The following is an 18466-nucleotide window of genomic DNA, read 5'->3' on the forward strand; positions in this document are numbered from 1 at the left end:
TTTCGCTCATTTTTTTTCGGCCGTCCCATTCACTTCAATGCAAAATTTTGGGCAGTTTTTCGCGAAAAATTCGTATTCCGTAGAGAAAAGTAATAGCACACCGATCCCGATCAAACCGCACGTTTTGATATATAATTTGTCCTGCAACTCTTCAAATTGTAGGACTAGTAGCGGGACGAAATTGTGTCCAGAAGAGGAAGAAGAAAAAATCCACAGTATAACAGTAGTGCTCGGGGCTTTGCTGGGAGGCTCCGGGGGCCCCAGCCTCTCTGTGTCCGGCCCTGGAGCCTCCAGTTCGGCCGGGAGGCTCCGGGGGCCCCAGCCTCCATGTGTCCGGCCCTGGAGCCTCCAGTTCGGCCGGGAGGCTCCGGGGGCCCCGGCCTCCATGTGTCCGGCCCTGGAGCCTCCAGTTCGGCCGGGAGGCTCCGGGGGCCCCGGCCTCTCTGTGTCCGGCCCTGGAGCCTCCAGTTCGGCCGGGAGGCTCCGGGGGCCCCAGCCTCCATGTGTCCGGCCCTGGAGCCTCCAGTTCGGCCGGGAGGCTCCGGGGGCCCCAGCCTCTCTGTGTCCGGCCCTGGAGCCTCCAGTTCGGCCGGGAGGCTCCGGGGGCCCCGGCCTCCATGTGTCCGGCCCTGGAGCCTCCAGTTCGGCCGGGAGGCTCCGGGGGCCCCGGCCTCTCTGTGTCCGGCCCTGGAGCCTCCAGTTCGGCCGGGAGGCTCCGGGGGCCCCGGCCTCTCTGTGTCCGGCCCTGGAGCCTCCAGTTCGGCCGGGAGGCTCCGGGGGCCCCGGCCTCTCTGTGTCCGGCCCTGGAGCCTCCAGTTCGGCCGGGAGGCTCCGGGGGCCCCGGCCTCTCTGTGTCCGGCCCTGGAGCCTCCAGTTCGGCCGGGAGGCTCCGGGGGCCCCGGCCTCTCTGTGTCCGGCCCTGGAGCCTCCAGTTCGGCCGGGAGGCTCCGGGGGCCCCGGCCTCTCTGTGTCCGGCCCTGGAGCCTCCAGTTCGGCCGGGAGGCTCCGGGGGCCCCAGCCTCTCTGTGTCCGGCCCTGGAGCCTCCAGTTCGGCCGGGAGGCTCCGGGGGCCCCAGCCTCTCTGTGTCCGGCCCTGGAGCCTCCAGTTCGGCCGGGAGGCTCCGGGGGCCCCGGCCTCTCTGTGTCCGGCCCTGGAGCCTCCAGTTCGGCCGGGAGGCTCCGGGGGCCCCAGCCTCCATGTGTCCGGCCCTGGAGCCTCCAGTTCGGCCGGGAGGCTCCGGGGGCCCCAGCCTCCATGTGTCCGGCCCTGGAGCCTCCAGTTCGGCCGGGAGGCTCCGGGGGCCCCAGCCTCCATGTGTCCGGCCCTGGAGCCTCCAGTTCGGCCGGGAGGCTCCGGGGGCCCCAGCCTCCATGTGTCCGGCCCTGGAGCCTCCAGTTCGGCCGGGAGGCTCCGGGGGCGCTCCGCTGCTCCTCCGCTCCGTTTCTCCTCCCCGCTTGTTCTCCTCTTCTCTACCAGCAGAGGAGAGTCGGGCTCATGTGTCAACATCCAGGTTCCCCTGGAGCTGGAGCCTGAACGTTAGCCACAAAAAACACACAAAAAGACCGAGAGAGAACCTGATGTTCCTTTGAAGACGCTTCTATGTGTTTGATCTCCTCATTAATGGTTATAAACGGTGTTTCTCTAACAGGATCAGAGACGCAGAGCGCGCTGCTCGGACCCCAGCTGACCGTGTTTTAAACGATGACAGAGTACAAAGTGCGAACATCTTCTCCGATCATTTAATAATCATATCTGGGACCTGTTAGCTCCCACAGCTAGCCCGGGGACTCCACCAGAACCAGGGGGAACAGGAGGAACTGTCTGCTGACATGATGTTTCCTCAATCCAGGCACCAGGTGAGTTCTTAGGGAACTAAAGCCCAAACTAGCCGAGCTAGCAGGCTAGCATGCTAACGAGCTAGCTCCGACAGACCGGTGAGGCTAGCTGCAGGTAGCTGCTGTCAGCCCACTGAGCCCCGGGTCACCTCCCCAACACCTTTATAATACATTATAGTACATTATAGTTAAAGGAGAGGCACTTTAAATGAACCTAGATATCAACTATAACACTTTATTTCCTCTATTTAGCTGCAAACACAGTTAGCCGTTTGCTAGCTGTGAGTCAAAACAGCTAATTTAAGTTCATGGTTTAGCTTTAGTCCCTCAGAGTGAGTTGATATTCTGCGTTTGTTACTTTAATTTACTGTTTTTACTTCTAATAAATGCACTTAGCATAGATGTTAGGGTTCAGCTAATGTACTTATATGCTTATTATAATTAATGTGCCACTTTGACTAAAAACATTTTAGACACCTGGTGAAAAAAATGATTTATTCTCTGAGATTATTCAATAAAAATGACAAATACTGGCTGCAATATGTTGTTAAAGAGCTCTGTTAAACAGCATTGAAGCTGCTGAACTTAAAGGGGACCTATTATGCTCATTTTTACATGTTTTTTTGGGTTTTTACTAAATGCATGAATGTGGGGCTGCAACTAACAATTATTGTCATGATCGATTAATCTTTTGATTATCTAAACGATTAATCGATTAGTTGTTTGGTGAATAAAATGTATAAAAATATCAATGAGTGTTTCCAAACCACAAGATGACGTCCTCAAATCTCTTGTTTTGTCCACAAACCAAAGAGATATTCAGTTTATTGTCATAAAGGAACAAAGAAACCAGAAATATTCACATTGATGAAGCTGAAATCAGAGAATTTGGACTTATTGTCTTTAAAAAAAACTGCTCAAACCAATTATTGGATTATCAAAATAGTTGACGATTAATCTAATAATCGATTTCTTGCAGCTCTACTCTTATCATCTCCTCACAACGTTTGTGTCCTTATAGTAAAGGAGAGACACTTTAAATGAACCTAGATATCAACTATAACACTTTATTTCCTCTATTTAGCTGCAAACACAGTTAGCCGTTTGCTAGCTGTGAGTCAAAACAGCTAATTTAAGTTCATGGTTTAGCTTTAGTCCCTCAGAGTGAGTTGATATTCTGCGTTTGTTACTTTAATTTACTGTTTTTACTTCTAATAAATGCACTTAGCATAGATGTTAGGGTTCAGCTAATGTACTTATATGGTGAAAAAATGATTTAATCTCTGAAATTATTAAATAAAAATGACAAATACTGGCTGCATATGTTGTAAAAGAGCTGTTAAACAGCATTGAAGCTGCTGAATTTAAAGGGGACCTATTATGCTCATTTTTTACATGTTTTTTGGGTTTCTACTAAATGCATGAATGTGGGGCTGCAACTAACAATTATTTCCATTATCAATTAATCTGTCGATTATTTCAACGATTAATCGATTAGTTGTTTGGTCAATAAAATGTATAAAAATATCAATGAGTGTTTCCCAAACCACAAGATGACGTCCTCAAATCTCTTGTTTTGTCCACAAACCAAAGAGATATTCAGTTTATTGTCATAAAGGAACAAAGAAACCAGAAATATTCACATTGAAGAAGCTGAAATCAGAGAATTTGGACTCAAACCAATTATTCGATTATCAAAATAGTTGACGATTAATTTAATAATCGATTTGTTGCAGCTCTACTCTTATCATCTCCTCACAACGTTTGTGTCCTTATAGTAAAGGAGAGACACTTTAAATGAACCTAGATATCAACCATAACACTTTATTTCCTCTATTTAGCTGCAAACACAGTTAGCCGTTTGCTAGCTGTGAGTCAAAACAGCTAATTTAAGTTCATGGTTTAGCTTTAGTCCCTCAGAGTGAGTTGATATTCTGCGTTTGTTACTTTAATTTACTGTTTTTACTTCCAATAAATGCACTTAGCATAGATGTTAGGGTTCAGTAAATTTACTTATGTGCCACTTTGACTAAAAACATTTTAGTCACCTGGTGAAAAGAATGATTTATTCTCTGAAATTAATAAATTAAAATGATAAATACTGCCTGCATATGTTGAGTTTCAATTAAAAGAGCTCTGTTAAACAGCATTGGAGCTGCTGAATTTAAAGGGGACCTATTATGCTAATTTTTACATGTTTTTTGGGGTTTCTACTAGAACATTTTACATGCATTAATGTAGAGCTGCAACAGTAAATCGATTAATCGAACAATAATCGATTATTAAATTAATCATCAACTATTTTGATAAACTAATAATTGGTTTGAGTCCAAATTCTCTGATTTCAGCTTCTTCAATGTGAATATTTCTGGTTTCTTTGTTCCTTTATGACAATAAACTGAATATCTCTTTGGTTTGTGGACAAAACAAGAGATTTGAGGACGTCATCTTGTGGTTTGGAAACACTCATTGATATTTTTATACATTTTATTCACCAAATAACTAATCGGTTAATTGTTTAAATAATAGACGGATTAATCCATCATGAAAATAATCGTTAGTTGGAGCCACTGAGCAACTTCCCTTTATCCAGGTGCATTTTCACAGTATGAGAATAATTAGTTTATTGAACATTCATGCATGTAAAATGCATGGAAACCCAAAAAACACATGTAAAAATTAGCATAATAGGTCCCCTTTAAATTCAGCAGCTTCAATGCTGTTTAACAGCTCTTTTACAGCTAACAGATGCTAACTGAAACTAAACATGTGGGTGGTTTTCATGAAGCCAGTCTAAGTTATGTCTGTGAAGATTATAAGGACATAAACTAAATATATTTAACTTTTATATGAATGAACAATATAGCCATAATGATGCACAATTCATTGTTTTGTGTTAAAATAATATTTGAGGACGTCATCTTGTGGTTTGGGAAACACTGATTGATATTTTTCAACATTTTATTCTAATTCTTATTAATCGTTAGTTGCAGTCCTAGTTTGCATGCTAATGAATATCAACATTTGGTAACGATTGCGTTAGTGTTTTAAGACTCAATTTAAAGTATAATATCTAATATTTAATAGTAATATTGTGACTGTATTTACTCAGTGCTCTGTGTATTTTGGATGCATGTTTTTTCTGACCGCAGTGTAACCGGGTGACTCTGTTCCTTTATGACAATAAACTGAATATCTCTTTGGTTTGTGGACAAAACAAGAGATTTGAGGACGTCATCTTGTGGTTTGGGAAACACTCATTGATATTTTTATACATTTTATTCACCAAACAACGAATCGATTAATCGTTTAAATAATCGACAGATTCATCCATGACGAAAAAAAACCCCCAAAAACATGTAAAAATTAGCATAATAGGTCCCCTTTAAATCCCCCTTCAATGCTGTTTAACTTTATTTGTCATTTTAATTGAATCGTTTCAGAGAATAAATCTAAATCTCAAATACATTTTTTTCACCAGGTGTCTAAATTGTTTTTAGTCAAAGTTCAAGTACGTACAATTTGCAAGTAAGTACATTTGCAAGTAAAAAACACTAAAGACTCAATTTAAAGTATAGTATCTAAGATTTAATAATCATATTGTGACTGTATTTACTCAGTACTCTGTGTTTTTTGGATGCATGTTTTTTCTGACCGCAGTGTAACCGGGTGCCTCCATCCTCTCTGTTCACTCCCATAATCCCACTGGAAACCCTTTTCTGGTTTCTTTGTTCCTTTATGACAATAAACTGAATATCTCTTTGGTTTGTGGACAAAACAAGAGATTTGAGGACGTCATCTTGTGGTTTGGGAAACACTCATTGATATTTTTATACATTTTATTCACCAAACAACTAATCGATTAATCGTTTAAATAATCGACAGATTCATCCATAACGAAAAAAAACCCCAAAAATGTAAAAATTAGCATAATAGGTCCCCTTTAAATCCCCCTTCAATGCTGTTTAACAGAGCTCTTTTACAACGTATTACAGCCAGTATTTGTCATTTTAATTGAATCGTTTCAGAGAATAAATCTAAATCTCAAATACATTTTTTTCACCAGGTGTCTAAATTGTTTTTAGTCAAAGTGGCATATAAGTACATTTGCAAGTAAAAAACACTAAAGACTCAATTTAAAGTATAGTATCTAAGATTTAATAGTAATATTGTGACTGTATTTACTCTGGATGCATGTTTTTTCTGACCGTAGTGTAACCGGGTGCCTCCATCCTCTCTGTTCACTCCCATAATCCCACTGGAAACCTCTTGCCCTTGTGCCACTTATTTAGAGAGTAATGAGGTTTATGGACCTGGCTAAACCCTGGATTACAGTTTTGGATTGATGGTTTAAGTGTAGTCTATGCATAACCAGACTCCTAATGCAGCCTCTAAATACGTCTCACATATGGTCGGCATGGGACGCTTTAATCTGCCTTCTTTAAACACATTTCCTCAATCTCTCCACTCTACGCTGCCGTTCATTGGTTTCTCTAAAGACAGATGTCGCGTGTTAATTTTTAAACACTTCGTCTCCTTCATTATCTCGGCGTATAAAGTAAAGTCACACTCAGACATGAAGCCCACTTTAGTCTGGCCTTTATTTTATTTGAACTGTTGTCTCAAAGGGTTAATCTGAGAGGTCAAACTGCTTTCTGAAAACAAACACAGCACACATAAACCACTGGACCTTTCTAATTCCTTTAAAGCTGCAGTGGTAGTATGTATGGCTTCATACCAGGGTTATAATCGTTTAGTTTTTTTTCATTAGTTTTAGTTATGTTAGGAAACCGGTATATCTAGTCCTAGAAATATTTTTTTGTTATTTTTCTGCCTCTAATCTCAAACCTGGAGTCAGAATAATTACAGGATATTATTTGTGGTGCTTACAGCAGTACAGAAGTACTCTTTCAAATCTTTTCAAACCTTCTACAGATACTAATTGTGTTTTCTTGTAAATTTGTCACTTTTTCCCCATAAATTTGTCACTTTTTCTCGTAAATTTGTCATTTTTTTCCAGTAAATTTGCCACTTTTTGCTCGTAAATTTGACAGTTTTTTCCAGTAAATTTGTCACTTTTTCTTGTAAATTTGACAATTTTTCCCCTAAATTTGTCACTTATTTTCTCGTACATTTGACAAGTATTTCCAGTAAATTTGTCACTTTTTCTTATAAATTTGTCACTTTTTTTCTCGTAAATTTGAGATTTTTTCCCCGTAAACTTGTCACTTTTTCTTATAAATGTCATTTTTTTCTCATAAATTTGACAATTTTTTTCCCGTAAATTTGTCACGTTTTCTTCTAAATGTGTCACTTTTTTCTTCTAAATTTGTCACTTTTTTCTTATAAATTTGTCACTTTTTTTCTTCTAAATTTATCACTTTTTTCCTCGAAATTTGACAATTTTTTAAATTAGTTGTAGTTGTTTTGTAATGGGGTATTTGTTGGGTCCAGATTCAATAAGGTCACAATAAATGTTTCCTTTATTTCCTTTGTCTGATCCATCTCAGCCCCAATAAGTTTATTAAGTCATAAAACCAGATAGATGAAATAGATTTCATATCAACCAAAAAGGTTTACGGATGAAAAAAGTTGACAAAGACGAAAACGAAGGACATTTTCACTATAATTTTAGTTAGTTTTATAACTACAAAATACAGTTTCAGTTAGTTATCGTTTTTTTTATTTTTTATTCTGTCTTTAACTGGTTTTACTCTGGTTTTATTCTGGTTTTAAGTGGTTTGAACTGGATTTATTCTGGTTTAAACTGGGTTTATTCTGGTTTTAAATGGTTTTTACTCTGGTTTTATGTGGTTTTATTCTGGTTTTATGTGGTTTTATTTATTATTTTTATTTCAGTTAACGAAAATGTTTTTTCAATTCTAGTTTTCGTTATTTCCTTAGTAATGGTTAACTGTAATAACCTATGGAACCCTAAATGTTTCATCCTGTAGGTCTGGACCCTAATGAGGGTCTCTTTGTGAATGTAACTGATTAAAACGGATCAATTTGTGTTTTCCAGGCGTCCTCTCAGTCCAGTCAACCTCTCAAGTTCACCACTTCTGATTCCTGTGATCGCATCAAGGATGAGTTCCAGTTCCTCCAAGCACAGTACCACAGGTACCACAGAACATTCACACCTGGAACATCTTCTCACAGATTAGTCTTATGGCAAATGCAATCAACATTGCTGGAATAGCTCTTTTTAAGTGCAGAGTTCATTCACAACACAGATATAAGGCAAACACTGTTCATCTACATACACATTTGGTTGAATGTTCTATCCTGAAATATAGCTCATTCCATGTCTCAATATACAGTCATAGAACAATTTATTAGACCACCTTGTTTTCTTCAATTGTTCATTTTAATGCCTGGTTCAACTAAAGGTTCATTTGTTTGGACAAATATAATGATAACAACAAAAATATCTGATAAGAGTTTAATTTAAGATCTGATATCTAGACATTTAACATGGTTTTATTGATTATGATTTTTGTTATTATGAATAAAACCATGTTAAATGTCTAGATATCAGCCAATAAATTAAACTCTTATCAGCTATTTTTGTTGTTATCATTATATTTGTCCAAACAAATGAACCTTTAGTTGGACCAGACATTAAAATTAACAAGAAATTGGAGGAAACAATGGTCTTGTATATTTTTCCATGACTGTATTTTGCACACACACACACACACACACACACACACACACACACACACACACACACATATATATATATATTTATATACACACACACAAGATATGGTATAATATGATATAGTGTACCGGCATTATTTATGCGTATAAATACTTGACTATACTAGATATACATACAATAGATAATAAGAGTATAAGAATATGTAAATAAATAAGTAGAATGTGCAGAAGGACAAGAATATTGTATAAATATGATTTATAATATCAATATGATTAATATTAACACATCTCACATATGACGTGAAGTAAATGTTCCAGTATTTGGAGTGTTGAACAGGTGAACAGTGCAGAAAGTGACAGTAGATTTAGTTTAGTTCAGTAAAAGTGAGATAAATGAGTTGTAAAGTCTTATTGCAGTAGGAAGGAATAACTTTCTGTGTGGTTGCTTGCAGCAGCAGGTTTAATGAGTGTGTTTGTGTTGCTGCAGTAGAAGAAGTAGCCCTCATTTAGACAGCAGCTCTTCTTGTTTTGGTTCAGTCTGAGACCACATGTTCTGTCCTAATGTTAGCAGACAACACCTCCATGTTTCGCTCCACTTTCACTTCCACATGCATGACAATGACATTTGAAAACATGTATCGTCTGATCTCTAAACCATAACCCACAGTAAAATGTCACACAATAGCCGCTTCCCCTTTTATAGCTATTATCTGATTAGCATGTTAACTGCATTAACATAGATACTGTACGTGCATTTGCATTAAATCTTTTTTTTTTCCAGTTGTGTGTCTCTGTTGGCTAATATACACTACAATATACAGGCCAAAAGTTAAATGTTGTGTTCTCAGTGTCTTCTTATAAAACCAGTGTGTATTGTGTGTATTTGTGGATGTGTTTACTACATGATCAGACTTTACCTTTATTGAATTGAACCATTTTCCTCCATTGACCTTTAAGTAAACATTGATGTTATCAGACCATTGGTGAATAAATGTTACCAAAAGAAAAGAAGGGCTTAGTTTTAGGATGGAGGAGACTAGGAAGAGTCACTACTTCACTTCAAAAGTAAAAAAAAAACAAAAACAAATCCCAGTTTGCATTATTCACTTTATCTCTTTGTGTTTTGAGAGTTTGGAGACAAAAATCCCAATAAATCTCAACTGTGTTCATATCTCTGACAAAAGAAACAAGAGTTCAGATTTATACATTAAGGAAAGAAGGAAACACAAAGTCTAAGCAATAAAAACCCAAGAGCTGATAATTAGAGTCAAATGTGTTCTAATAAGTGACTCTTTATATAATAATCATGTTTATTTTGTTGCAAAGTATACCAATGAAACTATGATCTTTTTTGTACAAATTTTATCCTGCTTCCAAACTTTTGGCTTGTAGTGTATGTAGGAAAATGTTGCCTATTAAATAGCGTTTTAACACGCCTTATTGTTGTAACTCAGCCCTAAAATATTTTCTAATAACTAAAAAAAAATAATATTTTAATAAAAGTGTATTTGCTGGTATCAGGGGGACCAGCATAATGTAATGGTGTTAAAACAACCTTTATATGAGAGGAGCGATATCGCTTTAATGTCTGTATTCTCAACATAATGTTTGCAAAATTCAATTTAAATTTTCTGCGACAAACATCCGGGTAGTTTTTTAGGCAGAGCAATCGAGCACAGATACACAGAGCGCCTCTTCGGCCAATCAGCACCTCCGTTTTCTTTTGTAACATTTGTTAATTTGTTGAAACAGAGGAAGAAAGTAGACTGGCTTGACCGTGGATTGGCCGAAGAGGCGCCATGGCAACCGGGTGGCAACAAATGTTACAAAAGAAAACGGAGGTGCTGATTGGCCGAAGAGGCGCTCTGTGTATCTGGGCTCGATTGCTCTGCCTAAAAAACTAACCAGATGTTTGTCGCAGAAAATTTAAATTTAATTTTGCAAACTGAATTTGAATTGTGAGAACTGAATGTTCAGTTCCAAACTAATAAATACAATTTCAAATTACAATTCAGATTCAGTTTTTCAATGTAATGATTCAAGTTAAGCAATTCAAATTCAAATATGAATGATTCAAATTCAGTTTCTGGTGGCACATGTTTCAGCCCATAGAGCGATCGTCTTCGCTAAGCATGAAGACAAATTGTGGAATAATTCTCAAAGTGTTGAACTAATCCTCAACAGAACAGATTCATAATTATGTTTGCCTAACAACACTTTTATTCTTTCTTCTCCCCAGTTTGAAGTTGGAGTGTGATAAACTGGCTTCTGAAAAGTCAGAGATGCAGCGTCACTATATCATGGTGAGTGTTTCATTAACTGTCTGTTTGTCTTTGTTTGGACTCTTCTAACACACCAACCAGAGAGACACCGCAGGAATGTCTGGATCATCTCTGGTTATTAGTTTAGTCGCACATAATCACAAATGGCGTTTCAGTTAGTGGCTTCCTCGGGTTCATTCATCACATGATCAGTAACAAACAGCCGATAGGCTTTAAACGCTGTCTGGAAGCCACTGATCAATTACACATCATATGACAAAAACAGCTACATTTCTCAATACATTATTCACATATAATACATAGATCTGTATCTATATCTATATCTATAAATCTATATATATATGGTCATGGAAGAAAATATTTGACCACTGTTTTCTTCTATTTCTTATTCATTTTAATGCCTGGTACAACTATATCTAGACATTTTCCATGGTTTTCTTGAAAATAACCAAAAACATTATCAAGAAAACCATGGAAAATGGCTAGATTTATATGTGGTTTTATTCTGGTTTTATGTCGTTTAATTCTAGTTTTATGTGGTTTTATTCTGGTTTTAACTGGTTTTATTCCTGTTTTATGTGGTTTTATTATGGTCTTATGTGGGTTTATTCTGGCTTTAAGTGGTTTTATTATGGTTTTAAGTGGTTTGAACTGGTTTTATTATGATTTTATGTGGTTTTATTATGCTTTTACATGGGTTTATTCTAGTTTTAAATTGTTTTATTCTGGTTTTATGTGGTTTGAACTGGTTTTAAGTGGTCTGAACTGGATTTATTCTGGTTTTAACTGGTTGTATTCTGGTTTTATGTGGTTTATGTGGTTTTATTCTGGGTTTATGTGGTTTTATTCTGGTTTTAACTGGTTTTATTCATGTTTTATGTTGTTTTATTATGGTTTTAAGTGGTTTGAACTGGTTTTATTCTGGCTTTAACTGGTTTTATGTGGTTTTATTCTTGGTTTAAGTGGTTTGAACTGTATTTATTTGGGTTTGAACTGGTTTTATTCTGGTTTTAAATGGTTTTACTCTGGTTTTATGTGGGTTTATTCTGGTTTATGTGGTTTTATTTTGGTTTTAAATGGTTTTATTCTGGTTTTATGTGGCTCTGTTCTGGTTTTATATGGTTTTATTCTTGTTTATGTGGTTTCATTCTGGTTTTAAATGGTTTTATTCTGGTATTATGTGGTTTTAACTGGATTTATTTATTATGGTTTTAACTGGTTTTATTTTTTTAATTTATTTTTTTTAAGTGGCTTATTGTGGTTTTAAATGGTATTATTTTGGTTTAAAGTGGTTTTATTCTCTCTGTCTATCAGAATATTTACATACAGAATATATATATATATATATATATATATATATATATATATATATATATATATTCTGTATGTAAATATTCTGATCTAAAATTCCCTTCTTCTTTGTGTGTGTATAGAGAGTATAAAGCAGTTTATTAATATTTGTGTCATCTTCTCCCTCTTTGTTTGTAGTACTACGAAATGTCCTACGGGCTGAACATTGAAATGCACAAACAGGTAATCACTGTCTCCCATCATGAATCTTTCTTTAAGTGGCTCAGCTCTGCTTGTTTGTTGGTCTCACGTTTTTTTTTTACCTTCCTTTCTTCATTTCAGGCTGAAATAGTGAAGAGACTGAATGGCATCTGTGCTCAGGTGCTGCCTTACCTGTCACAAGAGGTAACTAGTGTGTCATTTAATTAATGTCCTTGTTTAATGTACATTTTGTTTGTATTTATCAGTGCTATCAAACATTTAAGGTTAATATTTAGGACCCTGTTGAAATTGGTCCGTTTATTATTATAACGGCAAAAGAATTGAGTTTTTGAGGGCTTTATCAAATTCCAAAACTCACCAAACTTGGAACAAAATTCAATCCCGTCGAAAATATACGTATTTCATTGGTTTCAGAAATGGGCGAAATGGCAAAATGACCTACTAGCGCCCCCTAGAATTGAGCCCCTAAAACAGGTTTGTCGTAGAGACACGAAATTGGGTACATCCATGTATCATGGGAAGACGCACCAAAAAGTCTCAAGAAGCCATACCCATTAACTAACAGGAAGTCGGCCATCTTGGATCAAATATGGCGTTTTACAGGTTTTTCGGCATTTCTACACCACATACTTTAACAAACTCCTCCTACAGATTTAATCTGATCGACTTCGGACTTGTTCAGTTCCATCAAAAGGCCTTAGACATTAAAAGTCAATAAAAGCTTTGCAGACCATCACACTATGGGGGCGTGGCATGGCGGCAAAAAATGGCGTTTTGGCATAAAACACGAGACTGTATAACTTGACCATACATTGTCCAATCTGCCTCAAACTTGTCATGCATGATGATGCTCCATCACTGAACAGTTCTACATAACAATATTTCATAAGGTCCCGTCCTTTTGGATTAGCCACGCCCCCTTTTCCCAACTAATGAACCGTTTGTCCCCCCGCCAACGATCGCTGGACTGTTCATTGCTGCTTGCAGCTTTAATTTACAATTTCTCCTTTTAATCACATAAATCACAAAAATGATCTGAAGATGAAGATATTTGATGGAGAGGTTCATGTTTGACCACATGTTGTTTATGTTTCAGCATCAACAGCAAGTCATGGGCGCCATCGAGAGAGCCAAGCAAGTCACGCCCCCTGAGATGAACTCCATCATACGGGTGAGCTTTTTTTAAATTTCTTTTTTTAATGAGAGGTTATTTTGTGTAATTGGAATGTTTCCTGCTATAACAAACCAAAGTAATCTGACGTTAAATCCTAACATGTTTCTTTTTTTAAATGGAATAATTTAGTCATTTCTTATTTAGTAGAATTGTATCTAGATTTTAAAGTGGAAAGGATCTTGTTAAAACTACAAAAATTCACAAAAATGTCCCCTTGGATAAGCCAGTGCTTGTTTGTCATGCATGTTTGTGACTGAATAGGATGTTAATGGGTTTTTTTTAGCCTATGTTATAAATAAACATAAAAAAAAGGCTAATTTATTACTTCAATTTTTGTCAAATTTACATGCACTCACAAAGATATCACATATCACAATTCATATTTCATGCTACATCAATATTGTTAGATTTGTTTGTGTGTGTGAATGTAAAACTCAGTTATTTATTTGTTTGATATATCGATAAAACCTTGTGTTGTAAAGTTATCCTAAATAACTAAGATTCAGATGTATTCATTAATACGCATGCAAAGTAATAATAAAAACAACATTGATTTAAAAACATTATATAATAGATATACAGCTGCATCTCAGTAAATTAGAATATCATGGAAAAGTCCATTTCCAGTAGTTCAAGTCAAACAGCCCCAACCAAGTATTGAGTCATATAGATGGACATACTTTTCAGAGGACAACATTTACATATAAAACATACTTTGATATAAAATTGGTCTTTTTATATTCAAATGTTTTGAGACAGTGAATTTTAGGTCTTCATTAAATGTAAGTCATAATCATTATAATAAATTCAGACATAAAATGTTTCATTCTGTGTGTAATGGATCTATATAATGTGTTATTTCCACTTTTTGAATTGAATTACTGACATAAATAAACTTTTCTATGATGCACCTGTATATAATTATTACACTGCATGGTAATGTAGTAATTAAAACATGCAACATTGAAGCACTGAATGCAAGACATACAAAGCAATTGAATGGTGATATTACACAAAGTTTAATTTCACTGTGCTGCGTTATTCAGCACTGATTGTAAATTGCAAAGCAGAAGTTCTAACTTCTGTCTGACAGTAAAAAACAGAAGCTCTGTGTGTGTTTATTTCATTCATCATTCTATTTATAGACGGTGTGTGTTTTATATTAAACCCTGGTACCTGTGTGTGTGTGTGTGTGTTTTATATTAAACCCTGGTACCTGTGTGTGTGTGTGTGTGTGTTTTATATTAAACCCTGGTACCTGTGTGTGTGTGTGTGTGTGTGTGTGTGTGTGTGTGTGTGTGTGTGTGTGTGATATTGACCCCTGGTACCTGTGTGTGTGTGTGTGTGTGTGTGTGTTATATTGATCCCTGGTACCTGTGTGAGTGTGTGTGTTATATTGACCCCTGGTACCTGTGTGTGTGTGTCTGTGTGTGTGTGTTATATTGACCCCTGGTACCTGTGTGTGTGTGTGTGTGTGTTTTATATATTGACCCCTGGTACCTGTGTGTGTGTGTGTGTGTGTGTGTGTTATATTGACCCCTGGTACCTGTGTGTGTGTGTGTGTGTTTTATATATTGACCCCTGGTACCTGTGTGTGTGTGTGTGTGTGTTTTATATTGACCCCTGGTACCTGTGTGTGTGTGTGTGTGTGTGTGTGTGTGTGTGTGTGTGTTATATTGACCCCTGGTACCTGTGTGTGTGTGTGTGTGTGCTATATTGACCCCTGGTACCTGTGTGTGTGTGTGTGTGTGTGTGTGTGTGTGTGTTATATTGACCCCTGGTACCTGTGTGTGTGTGTGTGTGTGTGTGTGTGTTTTATATATTGACCCCTGGTACCTGTGTGTGTGTGTGTGTGTGTTATATTGACCCCTGGTACCTGTGTGTGTGTGTGTGTGTGTGTGTGTTTTATATATTGACCCCTGGTACCTGTGTGTGTGTGTGTGTGTGTTTTATATATTGACCCCTGGTACCTGTGTGTGTGTGTGTGTGTGTGTGTGTGTGTGTGTGTGTGTGTGTGTTTTTTATATATTGACCCCTGGTACCTGTGTGTGTGTGTGTGTGTGTGTGTGTGTGTGTGTGTGTGTGTGTGTTTTATATATTGACCCCTGGTACCTGTGTGTGTGTTTTATATATTGACCCCTGGTACCTGTGTGTGTGTGTGTGTGTGTTTTATATATTGACCCCTGGTACCTGTGTGTGTGTGTGTGTGTGTGTTTTATATATTGACCCCTGGTACCTGTGTGTGTGTGTGTGTTTTATATATTGACCCCTGGTACCTGTGTGTGTGTGTGTGTGTGTGTTATATTGACCCCTGGTACCTGTGTGTGTCTGCAGCAACAGCTCCAGGTGCAGCACCTGTCCCAGCTGCAGGGTCTGGCCCTGCCGGTGACCCCGCTGCCCCTGGGCCTGACCCCGCCCACCCTGCCCGCCGTCTCCTCCAGCTCCGGCCTGCTCTCCCTCTCCTCCATCCTGGCCAACTACTCCCACGGCCAGGCCCAGGCGGCCAAGGAGGACAAGGCCCGGGAATCGGCCGAGAGAGCGCCACGAGGAGACGACGGCGACAAGTCAGACTAATGCAGAAGACACGGCCAGGAGGTTTGGAGGGGGGGTTGTTGTGGCGGGGGAGGGGAGGGAAGGGATGGGGGGCGGGGTGTCTTTAAAAAAAAAAAAAAAAAGAAAGGTAAAAGTGTAACTGTAAATGGAGATTGGTGTAAGTCTGGCTGCCTGTCTGCTGAGTGTTGGTGAAGTAGAGTAACTGCAGGGATGACGACGAGCAGAAACGAGGATTTTTTTGGATGTGCAGAGAACGAAAAACTGCTGAATGGCTGAGAGTGAGAGTTAAATGTTCTTATTATTTAGTGGTAATAATAGACTCAGTTCAGGCTTCTAGACTTTAAATAGATGCTTTTTTTTTTTTTTTTTAGTGTAAGCCACTGTTGTTAGGCTTAATCAAGATAAATGTTTTCCCATTTGGAGTGAGAGTTGAGGATGAAAGCTAACAGCAGTGTCCCTTACACAGATCTGCCTCTCACTGGTTTATATTTCTTAATTCTAGTGTTTTTTTTTTTGTTTTTTGTTCATGTCCTCCTCAGATTGTTTCTTACTGGCTCACAGTAAACAGTTTAAACAACATCTTAGTTCCCTCTAACTTCTGTCCCTCCACTCATAACGTACAAAAGCTCCTTTTTTTTCTTCCCCATAATGAAAAAATGTTGACTGGAGCTGTTTGGAAAGTTCATTTATGTACTTGAAGCCAGATTAAGTCCTAGTCCGATGTTCAATGGGATGTTTTTAAAGGGACATTTCACTTCAATTCAGAACATAAACCACCCAACGTTTCATTGTTTTCATACGACCAACCACTGGATGCATTACCTTTAGCTGTGTACCTCAATCCCCAAAAACTGGGACTTTATTCCATTAAGAACCTTTTAGTTTGTACAAATGGTAGTTTACCCATCTCGGGGGTTAATTTGTGTTTCATAGGCCTAGCAGCCAGCTGCTGCTGCTAGCTGCCAGCTGCTGCTAGCTGCCAGCTGTCGCTGCTGCTAGCTGCCAGTTGCTGCTGCTAGCTGCTGCTGCTGCTGCTAGCCGCCAGCTGCTGCGGCTAGCTGCCAGCTGCTGCTAGCTGCCGCTGCTAGCTGCTACTAGCTGTTGCTAGCTGTTGCTGTTGCTAGCTGTTGCTGCTGCTGCGCGCTACATGGCACGGACCATGACTCGTCTTTAAATGACAAGAATTGAAGCTCTGGAAAAAAAAGAAATTGACTTTATTTTGTTGTTTTCGTGAAGTTAAAGACTAATTAGACATTCAAAATGTGCGTGTGTGTGATCGGGTGAATGTGATCAGAAAGAAGAAAACACTTGTTTAATTTAACTTTTTCTTTCTTCTTTTCTTTTCTTTTTTTTCTTTCTTTTAAAGCACCTTTTTGTATTTTCCTCCCCTGCTCCTGCCCCTCTCTTCGTTCTGGTCCACTCTTTAACTGACCAAGACAAACTTGAACAGGATCTAAACTTCAGAACCAGACGGTTGTAAAAGACTCACGAGTACTTCTGTAATTCTGTAAGTTAGAGGAACACTTCAGTTTAAACTGAGACTGTATCAAGCACCTGTCTTTCTTTTCCTGTCTTGTTTAACTTGTGTGTGATTGTCAAGGGGAACATCTTCCCTCCATAAAGTTTCTTTTCATATTGTTTTTAATGAAGAATGTGTCCCGGGTGAGTTGCTAAAGCTCTGTAAGCAGCGTCAAACAAGCCTTTTACTCACAAAACAGCTTATTAAAATGGGATTCTCACGGTCAGAATTTGTCCTGGTGACCAAATTATTGTCTCCTGTTGCAACAAAAACTCAAACTGTTTTTTTTTTCATTTAGAGCATTTTCCCAATTCCATATTACATGCTGATTCTATATAGTATTATGAGTGAATATAGAGCCTGTTAGAGACTCGGCTAGGGATTTAATTAATCAAATTTTAATCGTGATCACGATTTTGGCCGCCACGATTAAATTAACCTGATCGTCGTTGATATTTCCATTTTAAAATGCGTCTCTCCTGCATATCTAATCAATCAGTTTCTACACCAGTAGTCCTCCAACCACCAGGGGGCTGTTTTTTTCCCCCTGAAAAAAGCCTGGTTGCTGATTGGATAGAACGCTAAGCAGGATGTGACGTAGTACTGGACGCCACAACAACACACACCATTTATAAAAGCCGGTGAAGTGTTGCCAACTTAGCTACTTTGTTGCTATATTTAGCGACTTTTCAGACCCCCTCAGAGACTTTTTTTTTATTTTTTTAAAGCGACTGGAGACAAATTCAGCGACTTTTTCTGGTGTTATTGGAGACTTTTGGAGACTCGTTCTTACTCTTCTTAAGGTGCCAGGGGGCCGGAGGCTCTTCTTAACGAGCTGCCGGCCCCCGCAGCTCGTTAAGAAGAGCTGCCGGCGACTTTTCAGACCCCCTTTGCGACTATTTTTCCAAAAAAGCGACTGGCGACAAA

The 18466-nt window shown here is 38.7% G+C and overlaps 1 protein-coding gene across 1 annotated transcript; it reads left to right on the plus strand.

Moving 5' to 3' along the window:
• Positions 1–1460: 1460 nt before the first annotated feature.
• LOC131968012 (TLE family member 5-like) lies at positions 1461–17662 on the plus strand. Its single transcript, XM_059328758.1, has 7 exons — positions 1461–1857; positions 7859–7956; positions 10739–10802; positions 12270–12314; positions 12414–12476; positions 13390–13464; positions 15802–17662. Exons 1-7 carry the CDS (start codon positions 1831–1833, stop codon positions 16039–16041), a joined length of 612 nt encoding a protein of 203 aa, XP_059184741.1. The 5' UTR covers positions 1461–1830; the 3' UTR covers positions 16042–17662.
• The last annotated feature ends 804 nt before the right edge of the window (positions 17663–18466 follow it).

The sequence above is a fragment of the Centropristis striata genome, unplaced genomic scaffold, assembly GCF_030273125.1.
Source record: "Centropristis striata isolate RG_2023a ecotype Rhode Island unplaced genomic scaffold, C.striata_1.0 Scaffold_29, whole genome shotgun sequence".
Taxonomy (NCBI): Eukaryota; Metazoa; Chordata; class Actinopteri; order Perciformes; family Serranidae; genus Centropristis; species Centropristis striata.

Bases quoted from the DNA above. Each gene is read 5' to 3' on its own strand.
- LOC131968012 (XM_059328758.1), top strand. From the start codon at position 1,831: ATGATGTTTCCTCAATCCAGGCACCAG. The intron at 7,957-10,738 runs GTACCACAGAAC...TCTTCTCCCCAG, and splicing joins CTCCAAGCACAGTACCACAG to TTTGAAGTTGGAGTGTGATA. The intron at 13,465-15,801 runs GTGAGCTTTTTT...GTGTGTCTGCAG, and splicing joins AGATGAACTCCATCATACGG to CAACAGCTCCAGGTGCAGCA.